Genomic DNA, 20,888 nt, shown 5'->3' with positions numbered 1-20,888 from the left:
TTTCAATGTTCCAGCATTTTCTTAAAAGAATACATGATTACTGGGTGCTACAGCAAAACAATCCTGGTAGCATTTTACTGTCTTGGCAACATACTACAACACATACGTGTTAAGCTAGAAACAAGCCATACCTAACAAAAAAGCACTTAAAAAACATCTGCTGAAGGCAGACATGTAACATTAGCAAGTTGACTCATTATGTAGGGGAAAAGGTTTCTTTCTGTCTGGTAGGAAAAATGATTGTTAGTTAACAGAGCCGGGCCAACCCGGCCAGGCGCCCTAGGCAACCTGGCGGGCCACGGCGCCGGCTCTGTGCGCGCTTGCGCAATTTTTTTTCCAGCGCGCATGCGCGAATTTTTTTGCCAGCGTGCATGTGCGATTTTTTTTGCCAGCGCGCATCGGCGAAATTTCGCTCCAACGCGCATGCGCAGAAGCCCAAGTCAGTGGCAGTCGGGGAGAGCACGGGACCAGACACGGGGTAGGCGACAGAGCAGGTACGTGCCTGGCGCCCCCTCAGCTTTGCGCCCTAGGCACGTGCCTACTCTGCCTACCCCTAGTTCCGGCCCTGTTAGTTAAAAATACAACTCTTACTCATTTGAAAATCTGGTTGGGCAGAAAGGGAAAGGATGAATAAGATATTAATACACTTTGTGACGTTGAAAGAGGTTTGCAGAAACTGGTGTGGCACAACAAAGAGGAATAACAAAACACTGTCTTTATTTTAAAATGTTTATAAGGTCTTAAAACGCAGAACTTTACAAAGACTGATACATTAATGTGTTTATATATATATATATATATATATATATATATATATATATATATATATATATATATATATATATATATATATATATATATATATATATATATATATAGGGAATGGTGGGGGCAGGCTGCACACCTTGAAGTATACCAAACGACCTGGGTGCTCTGCTTATAGAATAAATAAGGACTGCACTTGGTACCGGCACTCACAGGATTTGCATGAAGAATCAAACGTTTTGATATGGTGAAAATAAAAAAATTAGGTTTATTAAATCCGACGTTTCGGTTCCCCACAGGAACCTTTCTCAAGGAGAAACAGTGCTCAACAGGAAGTGACAGTTTAAATTAAAAAAAAGGCACCAAACAAGTTGCTAGGCAACTCTCAACTCCACCCCTACCCTCATTAGTATAGAACCATAGTGTGACTGTTCTATGTGAACCAAAGACAGTGTATAAATACAGAAAATAAGATATAGAAAGTGGGATAAAAACATGCACACTGGTCATAACAATGGGCCTCTAGGTATGCGACTTCAATCGTAGGCCCACTCAAGCATAAATTTCAAATGCCAAACTAAACCTTCTGGTGAATATCTGGGATAATATCACATACTCAAAGTAGTGTTCAGGCTGCACCCCTGTGCCTTGCCATGACACTGTAGAGGTGGGCGGGCCCCGATAGCAATACCCCCGCCACTACGACCAGGGGGCGTAACGGAGAGGGACGTGGAAGCCGGTACATACCGATGGTGAGCGTGCTTTCCGGGCCTGAGTAGTGATGTTGGATGTGGGGTGCACGGCTTCGTTTGTTGGATAACGCCTCCTGCCGTAACAGGTGACAGTGTGCGTTTCCGCCCTACAGCTGCTCACACTCCTCGGGGTAAGTTGCGGTCCATCTTTTAAACTTCAGCACACTAGGGGATTAATGGCACCTAACGGTTTGAGCACTTAGTCAACCCGCACTGATCCATGATGGATATATGGGCTCACTTATCACGCACCTGCATAGATTATGGCCATAGGAGACACATGTCCCTTAGATCAAGCGGCCTTTTGATGTAAGGCTTTTATACACTCCTTATAGTGACGCACATTTGACCCCATGACGTCACATGTCGTGCCTTTGGCGCCATTTTGTGTTTAAATACTGATGGTTATTTGCACTGTAAACCTGAAGAAGGCTCGAGTACAGGAGCCGAAACGTTGCAATAAATCTTTTATTTTTTTTGCACCTCATAAGTCCTGTGCATGCGGTTTTTTGTTTGTTCTATGTATGATTTATTATAACCTGCACCCGGGCAATTGCCTAATGGATTAAGAGTTCTCCAACTGCAAGAATGAGTATATATATATATGTGTGTGTATATATATATATATATATATATATATATATATATATATATATATATATATATATATATATATATATATATATATATATATATATATATATATATATATATATACTGTTTTTTAGGCTAATGCCACACTGGTTTCTTTCTTGGCCTGTGTATAAGGGGAGGCTTGATAAAGAGTGGAGTGATGAGAAAGTCACAGGGAATAAACTGCCCCTGGCAAGCACAAAAAAATTGACTTTAACAATACTACACATACTTTCAAGTAAACACTTGTTATTTTGACAACATCTCACAGCAATTGCAATTGGACAAAATCTCTTACTTTTTTTCTGTTATAAGAAAATGTGGAAGTAGAGTTGTAAATGTTACATAGGCACTAAATAAAAGGCACACAGGCATATAGCTAATTGTAGTTGTTTGATCATTTCTTGTTTTATTTATCCATAAAAATTACTTCATTTGTGTAATGATTGTTCAGGCTGAAATGGTGGAAAATATGAGTATCAGAGACAGTCTAGAATCCTCACTATAAAGCAGGACCAGTTGAAGAATAAGGCAAATAATTCAAAAACTATAAAAAAAGAAAAATATAGGCCAATTAAAAAGTTGCTTAGAATTAGCCATTCTATAACATACTAAAAGTTAACTTAAAGGTGAACCACCCCTTTAATAGTGTCATGTAGACCAGGAAAAATATTAATTATCCATGCATGCTTTTTGAAAATGCTTTTAGAGCTATTAACAACCTTCAGGTAAACTTGTGCAATTTAATTACAAACTGGGAACTTTGGCATTAAGTACAATAAAGCTGATATTCTAATTTATCAGTAGCATTTTTTTAGCAGATGTTTAAACACTGATGTAAGAAGTTTAAGTTTATCAAGGTCTATGGATTAACGGATGATCTTTAGAAGACACAACCATCTGCAGTCTGCCATCGCTTTGCTTTATACCTTGAGTGTGTTACTATTAATTCCAGGATGGGAGCTGTTTTCTTAGAATTTGGATTAACAGCCTTGTTTCTAGTAGGATTATATGCGTTACAGTACTACTGTTATGTTTTTATTAAAAATCCAACGTTTTGATAAAGATTTTTTTGTCCATAAGGAAGGTCACTTTATGCATGTTGCTAAGATCTTTGAGTGCAGCATTTTTGTTAAATTATATATATAGATATATACTGGTAGGGTTGTTTTATTCTGAACAATTGTCTGGATCTCTGAGGCAGAATGATATTGTATTAATTATGTTAATAATGTAAAACATTTGCATGGCTTTTTCCTTTATGCCACAAGGTATGTGTTATCTGTGTCATTCTTTAGTTTGCAAATTCCATTGTGTCTTTTTATTGTTGTGTTAATTTACACTCAATGTAATTATGTGGAGACAACAAAGCACTACTCTTTCTGAACACCTCTGCTACACATTGCTGGTTTAGTATTCTGTGTGACTGACGTCAAATATGTACACACATATTAGTGCTGAGGTCACTTTGCCAATGAATAGGAAGTGCTGGTCCTGCCTGACATTAAAAGGTCAGCTCCTGCTCTGGTTCTTTTATTAAAGCTTCCTGTAAGAATTGCACATTGAACATTCATGGGTTTATGGAGACATTCTATTTTTATAGCTGTTTCATAATGAGAGTGCTGATTTATTCTGTTAGTAAATTAACAAAGTATGCCTGTTATATTTAGTACACCTCATCCTTGTATTTTGCTTTTTAATTAGCAGAAAATATAAAGGATAACATAATTTTTATAGCAGCGGTTTATGAATTGACTTGGTCCTGCATATTTACAGGCCACTTCCTAGCTAATAACAAGGTTACAAATATATGAAAAAATGAATGTATTGTCTATTCAGTCATAATTCTAAGATTATATAGGAAAGCAAATAAGTGATAAACCCAAATCACCCTTTAAGTAATCCTAGGATTGCTGCAGAATTATCTAGTAGACCAAAAGCTCATACCCCAAATCGCACGCTACTTGGCTTTTGGATTACCCCGGCCATCCAAAACTCTGGATCACCCTTGTGTGGGGTCCAATTCTTTAGAACAGTCATCCTCCACGCAGTCCTGCACGTTTACACTTGGAAATTGACCTATCTGATGACTAAGGTGGAGCTTGCTTTGTAGATTACAGTACAACAGGACTGCTAATATTCTTCAATTCAAGTTTGTTGTGTTTGTTACAATTCTTTTTTGGAAAATGCAAACAATAAATTATGCATTAAATAGTTTTTCATTTTTCAGAATGGTTTTTATTCTGTGTAAATGGCCATCAGAGTAAAACCATCCAAGCTGACCCAGCCACAGTGTTGGGGCATATTGGCATTTGTATGGGTCCAAAATAATAGCCTCCCCAACCATTATGTGATTACAGCTCAGTAAGCTAATGATCAGACGGACTTAGAAATTCCTATTAAAGTAGTGGTTCACCTTTGAATTAACTTTTAGTAGGATACAAACCATGGTATTTTGAGACAAATTGCAGTTGGTGTTAATTTTTTATATTTTGAGGTTTTTGTATTATTTAGCTTTTTGTTTAGCTCTATTTTTGAATTTTTTTATTTTAGCAACTACGGAGTGGTTTAAATGAAAATTTGGCCAAATATCGAATCTTTCATAAAGGATTCTGTCTAATCCAGAACCGATCCTGAAATCTAGGAAAAGAAAAAAAGAACTTTGTGTGATGAAAAGTCATGTGATTTTAAAAGCATTTGAATTTGGTTCAAGCACTTGGATTTGACTAATCTTGCTGAAATAGGATGAATCCCAAACCGAATGATTCGGTGCATCCCTAGAATTTAGTAACCCCTGTTGAAAGCTTTAAAACTGCAGAAAAAGTTTTGAAATAATTCAGAAACAGTAAAAACTATTTTAGAAAATCCAGTTGAAAAAAGACCAGTTGAAAAGTTGGCAAGAACAGATGAAAAGGTGAACTACTCCTTTAAAGGAGAACTAAATCTTAACTAAAAAAGTAGGCTAGAAATGTAAGCTAGAAATGTTTTGGGTTTTTGCATCAACCCAAGGCAACCTCACCCCTTAAGCAGAATCTGTGATTCCAAAGATGCCCCTAGTAGCTCCCCATGTTCTTTTCTGAGGTTTCACTGTACATGTTCTGAGCTTAGGGACCAACTCGCAATATACAGTACACATAGAATGTCATAATATAAGGTTGATTAGTAATTAATACAGATAATTATTACATGGCAGCACAGAAACCGGTGCAACTAGCATCAGAATGTAATAATCAGCCTTGTAGCATCAGCTTAGATAACAGGCCAACCTCATTTTCTGCTTGATATTTTGGGATGACCCCTAAGCTTAGCTTTTCAACAGCTGCTCAGAGCCCACTGAGTGTCGCAGACACTTTCCAAGATGGTGACCCCCTGTGACAAGTTTGAAGTCCTGTGTCATTGTTACTATTGAGAAGCTGAAACTTCAATAAAGGATTTTATACCAAATTTTACATAATTATCTTAAGAGGATATTGTTGTGATAGTTTACTTTTGCTCCTTTTTCTACTTTTGCTACTTCCATCCTATAGCAATGGCTCCTGTGTTATGAACATACTCTCATCCTCACATCACAATCCTTAGTAATGCTGAGGTACATTAAAACTCACATTTATCTCATTATTTTATAAAAATTAGTCTCAACTGCCAGCCAGTGAGACAGTTTGAATCATGCTAATTTTTCAAATTGTCACTTACTTGACTGTTTTTCGAGTTGCCGATCAAAACCCAGACTTTTTTGAATTTTCGAACAAAAAACGGCCACAAACTGGTTTTAGCTGTAGTATTTTTGGATTCAGAAGTGATTGTATTGACGTACCTGAAACCCCGGGCCAGTGCTCCTATCAGCATAAAACTGCACCGGCCCAGTGAGCACCATGGAGCAACCATATTCCGGCTTCTTATTTCTTTAAATTTCCTGGGGCAAATGCACAGTTGAATGAAATAGCAGACTTTTTAGTTAAAGTTTGGCTTTTCATTCTACTGCGCCTTGCACAGCTGCACGAAGAAGGAGGAAGTCGGAAGAGGATCGCTCCGTGGTGTTCACTGGTATAACCCCGGGCCAGTGGAGTTTTCTGCTGATAGCAGCACTTGCCTGGGGTTTCAGGAAAATAAATGCAATCACTTGGGGTGCCTAACATTTGGCACCCCCAAGTGCACAAAGCCTTTCCTTCTCCTTTAAAATGTGAGGATTTTTTCCCTCTAAATATTTGGATTTTTCCCCTTAAAAACTTGACCAGAAAAATGTTAGGCTTAATAAATAGGCCCCTTAAAGGGGGTGTTCACTTTTTTCAGTTCAAATGTTTTCAGCTTGTTCACAAGAAATAACTTTTGTCAATTACTTTCCATATTTTATTTTTTAGCATTTTTCAAAAATCTAAGTTTAAAGTTTAATGTCCCTGTCTCTGAGTGTGGCAGCTTAATAATCATGGTGCAGACTCTAAACTGTTACAATTTTGCAACATTTTAGTTTCAGCAGCACCACTGGAGTATTAGCAACTATTGAATCAATTATAACAGCTGCCTTTAAAGGAGAAGGAAAGTTCCAAGACAGTTTATTGCCAACAGATTAGCCAGAATAGTGCAAGCTAGAATGTTATATTCATTCTGCAGAATGCTTTACCATACCTGAGTAAACAAGTCTAGACACTGTCTCTGTTTGTTTAGGATAGAAGCTGCCATATAAGCTTGGTGTGACATCACTTCCATTTCAATGGAGGAATATGTAGCAGCACTACAAATGCCTAGGAAACCTTCAAAACATCAAATAAAATTTTTATTTTGCCCTACACATGTGCCCACTGTATAGTTAAGTTGCCATGAGTTAGGAAATGTAGGGGGGAAGGAGGGGAGCCCCAAAAAAAATTTCAATCTTTTTCAGCCTATCACCCATAATATAGAAAAAACGCCAGCGTTTTTTGGGACTTAGAAAAATTTGAACTCTTTTTGAAGCAATCCCTATCTACTCTATTGAGCTTCGCCTGGTCTGAGGTGGCGAAGGAAGTCTAGCGTAAAAGGTAGCGTTCAGTACAATGCGCGTGTTAGTGAATTTGCGTAGTAACGTCCGTTGAGCAAATTCGCCAGACGTGAGGGTGCGAAGTAACACTAGCGAAGTTACGCCAGCGCTCGTTAGTGAATTTGCGAAGTAACGAAAATGCCCAACGCTAGCGAATTGACACTAGCGTTAGTCGCTTAGGCGCTAAGTGAATTTGCCCCTATATTAGAAACATTTTTTATTTTGCACAGCCTATCTATTTACCCAGTTTTTATTTTTACACTGAACAATTCCTTTAAGTCTAGATAGGTAGTGCTCTATCAACCTGCATCACAGGCTTATCTGTTGAAACTGTATACCATACATGCTGAGATGGTCGGGCAGCATGGTTTAAAATAGGCCAAACTACCCTACCAAATGTAGGCATGTATAGCCAGCTTTATACAGTAATGCTTGTTTTTTAGGCCTCTTATTTATATGGCACATTTATGTCTGATGTAATAAGTGAGTCAGAGGGGGGCCAAAAGCCAGACTCCATGTTCATCCTTATTTTATGCATAACATGGGAGGATGTGAAAATGTTATTAGTAAATAAAGGAACACCCATGAATTCATCCTTTACAATAGTTTCTTTACAAGTTTCCTTTCCTATCTTAACTTTGTATGCATCCTCTTGGCAAGTGATTAACTCCATGTTATTTTTTCCCCAGATGAGGACCTGGTTATATACAGTGGTGTGAAAAACTATTTGCCCCCTTCCTGATTTCTTATTCTTTTGCATGTTTGTGACACAAAATGTTTCTGATCATCAAACACATTTAACTATTAGTCAAAGATAACACAAGTAAACACATAATGCAGTTTTTAAATGAGGGTTTTTATTATTTAGGGAGAAAAGAAATCCAAACCTGTGTGAAAAAGTAATTGCCCCCTGAACATAATAACTGGTTGGGCCACCCTTAGCAGCAATAACTGCAATCAAGCGTTTGCGATAATTTGCAACGAGTCTTTTACAGCGCTCTGGAGGAATTTTGGCCCACTCATCTTTGCAGAATTGTTGTAATTCAGCTTTATTTGAGGGTTTTCTAGCATGAACCGCCTTTTTAAGGTCATGCCACAACATCTCAATAGGATTCAGGTCAGGACTTTGACTAGGCCACTCCAAAGTCTTCATTTTGTTTTTCTTCAGCCATTCAGAGGTGGATTTGCTGGTGTGTTTTGGGTCATTGTCCTGCTGCAGCACCCAAGATCGCTTCAGCTTGAGTTGACGAACAGATGGCCGGACATTCTCCTTCAGGATTTTTTGGTAGACAGTAGAATTCATGGTTCCATCTATCACAGCAGGTCTTCCAGGTCCTGAAGCAGCAAAACAACCCCAGACCATCACACTACCACCACCATATTTTACTGTTGGTATGATGTTCTTTTTCTGAAATGCTGTGTTACTTTTACGCCAGATGTAACGGGACGCGCACCTTCCAAAAAGTTCAACTTTTGTCTCGTCGGTCCACAAGGTATTTTCCCAAAAGTCTTGGCAATCATTGAGATGTTTTTTAGCAAAATTGAGACGAGCCTTAATGTTCTTTTTGCTTAAAAGTGGTTTGCGCCTTGGAAATCTGCCATGCAGGCCGTTTTTGCCCAGTCTCTTTCTTATGGTGGAGTCGTGAACACTGACCTTAATTGAGGCAAGTGAGGCCTGCAGTTCTTTAGATGTTGTCCTGGGGTCTTTTGTGGCCTCTCGGATGAGTTGTCTCTGCGCTCTTGGGGTAATTTTGGTCGGCCAGCCACTCCTGGGAAGGTTCACCACTGTTCCATGTTTTTGCCATTTGTGGATAATGGCTCTAACTGTGGTTCGCTGGAGTCCCAAAGCTTTAGAAATGGCTTTATAACCTTTGAAATTGAACTCAGGTGTGATAAACCACAGTTAAGTTATTTTTTAACAAGGGGGGCAATCACTTTTTCACACAGGCCCATGTAGATTTGGAGATTTTTTTCTCCCTTAATAACGTAAACCTTCATTTAAAAACTGCATTTTGTGTTCAATTATGTTATCTTTGACTAATAGTTAACGGTTTTTGATGAGCAGAAACATTTAAGTGTGACAAACATGCAAAAGAATAAGAAATCAGGAAGGGGGCAAATAGTTTTTCACACCACTGTATTATCTAGCAGATCATGTACTATAGTTAAGGATAGGCAACTGCCATCTCTTCAGGTGCAGCATAACTTCAGCTCCCATCTTTTAAGTAACTGCTCAGCTAATGCAAAAATGACAGGAGCCTAACTACTGCAACATCTGTAGTGCTAAAACATGGATGTATGTGCATTTTAGCTTTCCAGTTTAAGTGAACTACGCTTTTTTTCCTAATAAGTTTGGCATTTTTATTTTAGTGCCTAACAGCAGATCTTCTCATTCATGTTTATATTGTTAAAGTAAGACAAATTTTTTCATGTTGTATGTTCTCTTAATGTCATGGGAAAACATGTTTCTTTTTCAAAATACATCGGTTAATATTGCTGCTCCTGCAGAATTCTACACTGAAATCCATTTTTTTAAAAGAGCAAACATATTTTTTTCTATTTAATTTTGAAATCTGAAATGTGGCTAGACATATTGTCAGTTTCCCAGCTGCCCCCAGGCATGTGACTTGTGCTCTGATAAACTTCAGTCTCTTTTTTACTGCTGTACTGCAAGTTGGAGTGATATTACCCCTCCCACCCACTAGCCTAACAACAGAACAATGGGAAGGTAACCAGAAAAGTACTCCCTAAGTAAAGATAACAGCTCTTTGGTAGATCTAAGAACAGCACTCAGTAGTAAAAATATGGGTCCCACTGTGACACATTCAGTTACATTGAGTAGGACTGCCAGAAAGCAGTTCTATCCCCAAGTGCTGGCTCCTTCTGAAAACACATGACCGGGCACAATGACCTGAGATGGCAGCCTACAGAGCAATATTATAAATTAAAAATATACACTTGCTGGATCAGAAATTGAATTTTATATGGTATAGTGAATTATTTGCAGTGTATACAGTGTAATTTAGAACTACACCATAAAAATCGTGACAGATTAATGGTCCTGGCTTTGACCAACAGTACAGGGTATACTTGCATTCCTTGGGAATACTGAGGTTCCCATTTACCTGTTTCTATTCAAATCCAAGCAGGCCAGTAAAATGAGAAAGGTTTATCAGTAGCCTCAGCCAGCCATATGGCTGTTACAACCTGCCTTATCACCAGCAACTCACACCTGTATTAGATATCATTGGATAATAACAGCTGGTGTGGCTGCTATTTGCTTTAATGATTAGCATGAATTGTATCACAGTTATCGCATATGTACGTATAATAAAAAACATTCTTTCAGGTAACCATTTAAAAAACTATATTTTTTATAAAGATGTCAATAATATAAAAAGTGATATGTGGCTGATATAGAACTAGCAACCCCCCCCCCCCCACACACACACAAAATGTCTCATTGTGAGAGTTATAGCTGGAGAGAGCAGGTTGTACCCGAGGCATGCTAGCAAATTTATACTCAAGTAAAAATGAGTAATGACATGGGGGGCATACTTGGTAGGTATAAGAGCATTATGTACATATATGTACTGTAGTGTATTTCAGGAATTTTACTAAGGGACCTCCTGCTTTAACATATTCATATGGCTTGTTTTGCTTGTCTGCTTGAATACCTGCTTTATTTTTGCTTGACTGTTGTCAAAGGTTAGTATTTATTATTTAGCCACTCCCAAGAACTCAGGGCTCATCATGCAATGTTTCCACTTGATGTAGGTTCATGGTTCTCACGATAAAGTAAACAGTAACTTTCTTAGTAACCGAACAACTTCCATTCAGCGGAAATGAGAACCTGTTAAAAATTTTGCAAATGTGCTGATAAATGTTAAAGCAAAGACTGAAGTAACTATTACAGAGAAGCAGTTGATAGACCCTGCCAAATTTACAGGAAAAGCAGCTGTCCAACTGAATTAGCAGCTGCAAGTGTCACTTTTATCTTTTCAGCTACTGCTCTTTCTTTATATAATGTTACAGAAAAGAGCTTTCAGGTTCCAAGAGAATGGGTCACATTCTTTAGAAACATGCATTTTTCTTTATTGTCTTGCTTGAGTAGAAGATCATGAATGTACCAGCACACATATGGTTAACATGCATTTCTCTATGACTGTGTTGCGAACGTCCTACTTTTATTTCAAAACAGCATTTAACTTTAAGTAGATATAGACTGTTTTTAGGGCAATTATTCCATTTATAACAAAACAGGTGGGAAGGACACTCCAGACAGACAGCTCCTGCACCTCTGTGCAAATATATGGGGTAATTATGACAAAAGCTGATCTTTTGTTTTGCTGCTTCTGTCTATATTTGGTCTTCGTGGATTTACAGGGGGCACAGCTTCACATTTATTGCATTTAATAAATTGCTAATCAGCAAACCAGTGTATGCTGCATTAATGCCTAGCCTCATAAAGGGTAAAATGCTGTAATAACCCCTGAAGGAGGTAAAACATAAGCAGGTGTGAAAGTGAGCAGTGTCTTTGTCTGCTTCTTTGCCTGCAACTTCATATAAGGTTTCATGAAGTATTATGTTGATACAAAGCAAAGGGATTTTCTTTGCACAGCTGACGGGGATGGAGATTCAGAAGCTATATCAATATGGTTGCAAGTTTATAATGTAACATGGACAGACTGAAAGATAATAGCCTAGCCAAGCCACGTAGACATTAGAACTACTCTTAGCATTAGTAAAAAAGTATATATAAATGGTATGGTGCCATTCAGACCTGGGAGCTTAGTTGCCTGTGAATTAATACCCAGAAAGCATTGAGCTGAGCGCCTTAAGAAAACAAACAGTGCAGCATTCCAGCCTGGAATTTATAATTATTGCTTGCTTGGTAATAGATACCAGATGTAATTCGCTGACTGCTGTTGCAAATTTTTGCAAAGGGAATAGACCAGCTTGTCCATATGTACAAAGAATAACAGCTCTTGAAGTGAGATTTATATTAGATATGAACAGAAGCACTGGACAATCCATGATGTTGCATTATATAAATTCTGTTGCTTTATATTAATAATTTGGGGCACAGGAGGATACCATTCAGAACCTGCCCAGATACATGCTCAGACCCTAACCCCGATTCTGAAGTGATTAAAGGAATGGTTCACCTTCAGTTAACTTTTAGTATGTTATACAATGGCCAGTTCTAAGCAGCTTTCCAATTAGTCTTCAATGTTTATTTTTTTATAGTTTTTTCATTATTCTTTCCAGCTTTCAAATGGGGGTCACTGACCCATCTAAAACAAATGCTCTGTAAAGCTACAAATGTATTATTATTGCTACATTTTATTACTCGTCTTTCTATTCAAATCCTCTCCTATTCATATCCCAGTCTCTTATTCAAATCAGTGCTTACTAGGGTAATTTGGTCCATAGCACCCAGATTGCTTGAATAGTTATTGGAAGAGCTGTTGAATAAAAAAAGCTAAATAACTCAAAAACACAAATAAAAAATGAAAACCAACACACATCATACTCATTTAAAGGTGAACAACCCATTTAAAGGTTTCTTTATTACTTTTTAGAAACATTTCTATTGTTACTTATGAGAAACTCTACTATTGTTGTTATAGGAAATGTGTCTTTGCTACTCAAATTGTCTCAATTGTCGATCAATTTACATTACAATACATTTTAAAACCAATGATAATTTGTAATGAAGTGTATATTGGAAAGTAACTGAATAACAATTTCTTTTAACAAAAAAAACTACCATAGTTAAATGTAATACCAACCTATTCACATTTACAAATTTCTTTAAAACCAATGATTATTTGTAATGAATGTATATGGAAATTTCCTTAATTATAGTTGTAGCTCACCAGACAGAATGCAACAAGCTTGAAATATCTGTTTTGTTGGAATAGCTATTTTATTGCCTCTAAGAAAGGAAAGGTCTGTAGTTTATAGAATTAATTATAACCTTTGCTATGGGTTTTGGGAACTAACAATCTTTTTAAGCCTGCGTACCAAAGCTTATATGCCTGCAGATCTTGAAAAAAAATGTTTTCTGTTGAGTCTCAATACTCAATTGCTTAGCCAAATGTATTATCTGTTACAGGGAACACAAATTTGGTTAAGAGAAAATGGTCAGCACTACCCAAGCTTTGTTCAGACCTGTGCAGGAGGAGTCGTTGTCTTCAAAACATATTATGGGAAGGTAAGGCCAAATAACATATACTCTGCAAATATGCTTCCAACTTTTACAGACCCTGGGATATGGTTTACTATTTCTAATCTTTAGCACTGCAGTAGAGATTCCCACAGAGTAATTTAAAATAAGTTGTATTTGTTTTGTATGTAGAATATGTATGTAGTGATGTATAATGTCTGTAAAGCATGTGGCTTTTTTTAAGGTGACCCTGGGGGTCTAGAATTTGGGAAAATAGCCAAAAGTCATTACAAAATCATTACAACCTGCCATTCACCCGAATACGTGCATCCATGAGTAAAATGTCTAGGTTGGATAATACTATTACCAGTTTTACTGTCTTTTCCACCACACTGCTGCTGTACTAGACATGTGTCAATAAGGAGTTTAGCTTTCTATTGTTACCACAGCTGTTTTTATACTAAACTTCTTTTACAAATTGTTAATCCTTGCAGCAGATGTTGGTGTTGCCAAGCTGATGTTGGTGTTGCCAAGCTGATATCTGATTTTTTTTACATGGAGACCTTTGTGTGAATGCTTTAATTATTTTGTGGCTAAATTTAACTGAGTGTGTGTCATCTTCTGAAAATTGTTTGGTTTGGTACAACCGCATGTACCACTCACTTTTTTTTCTTAAAATATATGTTTTGTAGATAAAAGCACATTGTTTTGAATCTCATTTATTAGGCCTACATAAGACAACCCATTATGTTATTTTTTATATTCTGTCTGCCCATTTCTTTTCCTGCAGTGGGTGACAATTAATTGTTGTACCTGTCTAAACCACAATCATTGTGACTATAGCATGCAGTAATATGGCCTCCTGTGTTCTTTGCCTACTACTGAATTAAGGACGGAGAAGCCGTAGCTGTTTATATACACTGGGGGTTATTTGCAGTTGAAGGTTGCAGAATTGTTGCAGGTCTCAGGCTCAATTATGTTCACCCCATAATGGAGGCTCTGCTTGGCAGTAGACATGGTTTTATACAACTAAAACTTGCCTCCAGGAATTCAAAAATAAGCCCCTGCTTTAAGGCCCTGGGAGCAACATCCATGGGGTTGCTTATAAGCCACTGGTTGGGGATCAGTGATGCAGTGAGTGATATTCTAAGACAATTTACAATTGGTTTTAATTTTTTATTATTTGTGGTTTTTAAATTATTTAGCTTTTTATTCAGCAGTTGTTTAGTTTGCAAATTCCACAGTCTGAATAAGAGACTGGAATATGAAAAGGATAGATAGATGTTTGTTTTCCTCCCCCTCCCTGCTTGTTCCTTTCTCTTGCCCTGCAATAATTGTGGAAAAGAAAGAAAAGCAAACTTCTGTATAAATAATACATAATCTGCTGCTAAAAGTATTTTATTATTTTCTGGAGGCAATGTGTATGAGCAGTTAGTGTAACTATCATAGTCATTTTCTACACAGTATTATGTTTTATACAAAAAGCAAACAACGTCTTTTGGGTTTTCCTTTGTAAAGTCCCCACATCTGTTATTATATATGTTATACACACTAGTGTAACACAGTACCTCAAAAGATGTAGTAGATCAGCTGAGCGACGGTGGAGAAAGTCACGAACTGATTCTGACTTCACCCACTTCAAATTCATGCTCTCCTGCTATAACCGAGCTCTATCATTAGCCAAAGAACAATACTTCTCTTCTCTAATATCTACTATGTCCTCCAAACCACAGCAGCTGTTTGCCACATTTAACTCACTCCTATGCCCCCCTCCACCCCCTCCACCTATTAATGTTACCGCCCAAGACCTGGCTCATTTCTTTAAAGAAAAAATCTATCTCATTAGGCTGAGCATACCGTCCGACAACAATCTCAGACCAACGTGCAGTCCACTCACATCTACTTTGCACTCCTTCATCCCTGTAACTCTGGATGAAGTTAGCAAACTTCTAACCTGCTCAAAACCCACGACCTGTTCCCTCAACCCCATACCCTCTCGCCTCCTCCACCCAATCTCTGATACACTCTCCTGCACTTACCCACCTATTTAATCTTTCACTCTCTACCCTTTCCATCATTATACAAACAAGCACTAATCACTCCTATCATCAAAAAACCTTCCCTTGATCCCAGCTCTCCCACTAACTATCGACCGGTCTCCCTTTTTCCATTCGCATCCAAATTACTAGAAAGGCTTGTTTACAAACGCCTGATCCAGCATCTCACTCACAACTCCCTCCTCGACCCCTTGCAATCTGGCTTCCGCCCATCACACTCGACTGAAACTGCACTCACCAAAGTAACCAATGATCTTCTATTGGCAAAGTCTAAAGGTCACGATTCCATTCTAATCCTTCTAGATCTCTCTGCAGCCTTTGACACAGTTCACCACACACTCCTCCTTGACATTCTACACTCATCTGGCATTCCGGACACTGCTCTTTCATGGTTTACATCTTATCTGTCTGACCGTTCCTTTAAAGTTTCCTTCTCTAACTCTACTTCTACTACTTTCCCACTCTCTGTTGGAGTTCCTCAAGGCTCTGTTCTTGGCCCCCTGCTGTTCTCGCTCTATACAACTTCACTAGGAAAACTTATTCAGTCATTTGGACTTCAGTATCACCTTTATGCTGATGACACCCAACTCTACTTGTCTACTCCTGATCTTTCTAATTCTGTCCTTTCCCAAGTCACAGACTGTCTCTCTGCTGTCTCCTCCAGGATGTCACAGCGCCACCTGAAACGGAACCTTTCAAAAACAGAACTCATTATATTTCTTCAAAGATCTTCCCCTGTCCCTCAGATATCACTCACCTTAAACAAGACCACCTTTCATTCCACCACACAGGCACGCTGCCTGGGAGTTATCTTAGACTCACATCTGTCTTTTTCACCACACATTCAAACACTTGCAAAAAGTATTCAACTGCGCAACATTGCTCGAATACGACCATATCTCAGTTCAGAATCAACTAAAACACTGATTCAGTCTCTCATCATCTCCCACCTTGATTACTGCAACTTACTCCTCACAGGTATTCCAACAAGTCACCTTTCACAACTCCAATCTGTTCTAAACGCGGCCGCTAGACTCATTCATCTAGCTTGCCGCTCAACATCAGCTGCTCCCATATGCATGTCCCTTCACTGGCTCCCAATCTCTTCTAGAATCAAATTCAAATTACTAACACTCACATTCAAGGTCCTTAATAATGAAACCCCTCCCTATATTTCATCTCTAATCTCCAATACACTCCTTCACGAAACCTTCGCTCTGCTTCTGATCTTCGCCTCACTTCTCCTCTGATCAATTCTGCCCATTCTCATCTACAAGACTTCTCTCGGGCTTCTGCTTTTCTCTGGAACTCTCTCCCACAAGCTGCCAGACTTTCTCCTTCTTTCCAAACTTTCAAGCGCTCCTTAAAGACCCACCTGTTTAAATAGGCTTATTCGATGTACCTTAAATAATCATTGCTGTTTTATATAATCCTAATGTCTCAATTGTACCCTAACCTTTAGTTTGTAAACTCTAATCTCTAGGTCCTTCTAACCCTATTGTACTCTGTAATCCTTGTTCGTTATCCACCATTTATTCCCTGTTTGCTTTAACTGCAGTAAAGCACTGCGTATCTTGACAGCGCTATATAAATAAATGATGATGATGATACAATTCCAGAACATCAGCTGCATTTATTCCCTTGCAACTAACTGCACCTCCCTATAAATTGTTCCACAACAGCTGCATTTCCCCTTGCAATTCCCTGCACCTACTTATAAATTGTTCCATAACAGCTGCATTTCCTCTTGCAACTCCCTGCACCTGATCATAAATTATCCCAGAACAACTGCATTTCCTCTTACAACTCCCTGTACCTGATCATAAAATATCCCAGAACAACTGCATTTATTCCTTTACAACTCCCTGCACCTGATCATAAATTGTTCCACAACAGCTGCATTTTACCTTGCAAATCCTTGCACTTGATCATAAATTATTCCGGAACAGCTGCATTTCCCCTTGCAACTCCCTGCACCTCCCTATAAATTGTTCCATAACAGCTGCATTTCCCCTTGCAACTCCCTGCAACTGATCATAAATTATCCCAGAACAACTGCATTTCCCCTAACAACGCTCTGCACCTGATCATAAAATATCCCGGAACAACTGCATTTATTCCCTTACAACTCCCTGCATCTGATCATAAATTGTTCCACGACAGCTGCATTTTACCTTGCAACTCCCTGCACCTGATCATAAATTGTTCCACAACAGCTGCATTTCCCCTTACAACTCCCTGCACCTGATCATAAAATATCCCAGAACAACTGCATTTATTCCCTTACAACTCCCTGCACCTGACCATAAACTGTTCCAAAACAGCTGCATTTCCCCTTACAACTTCCTGCACCTGACCAAAAAATATCCCAGAACAACTGCATTTATTCCCTTACAACTCCCTGCACCTGATCATAAATTGTTCCACGACAGCTGCATTTAACCTTGCAACTCCCTGCACCTGATCATAAATTAGTCCACAACAGCTGTATTTCCCCTTACATCTCCCTGTACCTGATCATAAATTGTTCTGGAACAGCTTCATTTCCCCTTGTAACTCCCTGCACCTCCCTATAAATTGTTCCATAACAGCTGCATTTACCCTTGCAACTCCCTGCACCTGATCATAAATTATCCCAGAACAACTGCATTTATTCCCTTACAACTCCCTGCACCTGACCATAAACTGTTCCACAACAGCTGTATTTCCCCTTACAAATACTGCACCTGATCATAAATTGTTCCAGAAGGGCTGCATGTATTCCCTTGCAACTCCCTGCACCTGATCATAAACTGTTCCACAACAGCTGCATTACCCTTGCAACTCCCTGCACCTGACCATAAATTGTTCCAGAACAGATGCATTTTACCTTGCAACTATCTGCACCGGATCATAAATTGTTCCAGAACAACTGCATTACCCTTGCAACTCCCTGCACCTGATCATAAATTGTTCCAGAGCAGCTGCATTTTACCTTGCAACTCCCTGCACCTGATCATAAACTGTTCCACAACAGCTGCATTACCCTTGCAACTCCCTGCACCTGACCATAAATTGTTCCAGAACAGATGCATTTTACCTTGCAACTATCTGCACCGGATCATAAATTGTTCCAGAACAGCTGCATTACCCTTGCAACTCCCTGCACCTGATCATAAATTGTTCCAGAGCAGCTGCATTTTACCTTGCAACTCCCTGCACCTGATCATAAATTGTTCCTGAACAGCTGCATTTATTCCCTTGCAACTCCCTGCACCTGATCATAAACTGTTCCACAACAGCTGCCGTCCCCTTGCAACTCCCTGCACCTGATCATAAATTGTTCCAGAACAGCTGCATTTATTCCCTTGCAACTACCTCCACCTGGTCATAAATTGTTCCAGAACAGCTGCATTTATTCCCTTGCAACTCCCTACACCTGATCATATATCAATATGAAGGAAAACAAACCTACAGCTGCTGTTCTGGAATACCATAACAGTGAATACTAATGTACACTGTTTGTATAACTTTTATAATGCTATAAAGGCAGGGAGTTGCATAGTGTATAACAATATATTATGGACTATAGATTATGTCCAGGTACATGTGTGACTGATGCCTATTTGCTGTGGAACACAGTATCATACTGTTGTACTTTAAATAAAAGAAAATACTACTATTACATCACTATTACAGTTTGTATTAACATTCACATCTATTGATTTATGTTGAGCATTTAAATATTGTTATAACTGAATGATCAGGCAGCAGCATAAGACATGTGCAGGCTGGGACACACAGGACAGAGGATGGGAGGGGAGGAGTTTGGCTGCTGCAGCTCCAGAGTTCAGCCTGTCAGTCAGTGCTGTGACCATTTCCTGTGAGAGAATGAACAGACACTCCCACTCTTCATTTCAGCTTAGACACTGAGCAGAGAGGTTCTCTCTGCAGCTCTGATATAATGACAGTTCTATGAGGTAAAATGCTTTCAAAACGTTTTTCTTTCTGCATCATTACATGTTTTGAGGAAGGATGAGTAATATATCTGAATATGAAGGTTATATGAAATGTCCCCTTTAAAACGTACTTGTCAGTACGTCAGTCTGTATAAAAAACCAAATGCCGCTGCATGTGTGAAATAAGCATGCAAAGTTAAGTGTTTACTAGCCCTTAAACACTTTACTGATGACAGTGACAAATTTCAAATGTAATCTGTTTCTTTGCCTTTACAATACTGTAACTCTTCTGGCAAACAAAGGATGAGCATGCTTTGCTGTAAAATGAAAATAAATGAACAGCACTGAGCCATTGGTTGAGCTAGCATTTACAAAAGACTTGATTAATGATTTAATAAAAGATTTTCTTATACCCAAATTTCCTGTGACACCAACTTTTTATCATTTGCCGAAAGTACATAAAGCACAAAGGCCACCAATTGAAAGACCGATTATTTCAGGTATAGGCTCATTAAAGGAGAAGTAAAGGTTAAAAGTAAGTAAGCTTTATCAGAAAGGTCTCTATAAATACACCAGTAACCCCTCAAAGTAGTGCTGCTCTGAGTCCTCTGTCAAAAGAAACACAGCATTTCTTTCCTTTTATTGTGTACACATGGGCTTCTGTATCAGACTTCCTGTTTTCAGCATAAACCTCCAGGGCAGGGCTTGAGCATGCTCAGTTTGCTCCTCTCCCCCTCCCTCCTCCCATCCCTGCTGTAATCTGAGCTCAGAGCTATATGTGAGCAGGGAGAGACTCAGGCAGGAGTGATCTCACACCAAGCTTAACCCTTTAAGTGCCAGCAGAATTTCACATTTTGGTTACGCGAAATGCCAGCCGTTTTTGAAACATTTGTGCTCTCTCACTTTAGTGGCATTTTCTGAGGGGAAACCTATAGTTTACCTAGGAAAACTATACATTGTTTTTTTCGGGAGAAACTGAGCTTTCTAAATCTGCCTGAGTTGTCATGTATTTCCACCTCTGCAAAAAGATTTATAGCTCTAAATACAAAAAAAAATGAAAAAATCCTATTTTTCACAATATATGCATTTATACCAGAAAAATATTTCATTTTACGCATGAAAATCCAACTGATTTGGAAAGCCTCGTGTTTCACGAACGTGCCAATACCAGATATGTATAGTTTTAGCCAGATTTAGGACATCTGTACAGCAAAAACTCCCGGCAGTATATTACCGAATTTTAAAAGCAGAAGGCAGAAAACGGCATACTTTAGATTCCAAGGCCACAAAATCCTGAAACTGTAGGTTTACCCCAGAAAACCATATATTTTTAGAAAGTACACATTCTGCGGATTCCAAAATGGGTAACTATGTCTTTCTACTCCTAACTACCAAACATCAAAGCTTGTCTGAATGTAGCGGTTTTTATAAAAATGTATCAAAATTTTGAAAAATCACTTCAAAGGTTTTATTTTGCTGCTCCGCATATCACACACTATATTAGATACCAAGAAAAAGCACCCTGAATATGATTGCCAGGGGTCCACTGAACAGTTTGAT

At 38.5% G+C, this 20,888-nt stretch overlaps 1 protein-coding gene across 2 annotated transcripts in view; it reads left to right on the top strand.

The window, feature by feature from the left end:
* Positions 1-20,888, top strand: part of LOC108719082 (unconventional myosin-X) — a 185,172-nt gene that overhangs the window by 31,821 nt on the left and 132,463 nt on the right. For both annotated transcript variants that reach the window (XM_018267695.2, XM_018267699.2), the window contains exon 2: positions 13,283-13,381. In XM_018267695.2, the coding sequence (XP_018123184.1) occupies positions 13,283-13,381 (99 nt within the window). The remainder of the gene's footprint in view (positions 1-13,282; positions 13,382-20,888) is intronic.

This window comes from Xenopus laevis, chromosome 6L (assembly GCF_017654675.1).
Source record: "Xenopus laevis strain J_2021 chromosome 6L, Xenopus_laevis_v10.1, whole genome shotgun sequence".
Taxonomy (NCBI): Eukaryota; Metazoa; Chordata; class Amphibia; order Anura; family Pipidae; genus Xenopus; species Xenopus laevis.
This window is presented reverse-complemented; position numbering and strand designations above follow the sequence as displayed.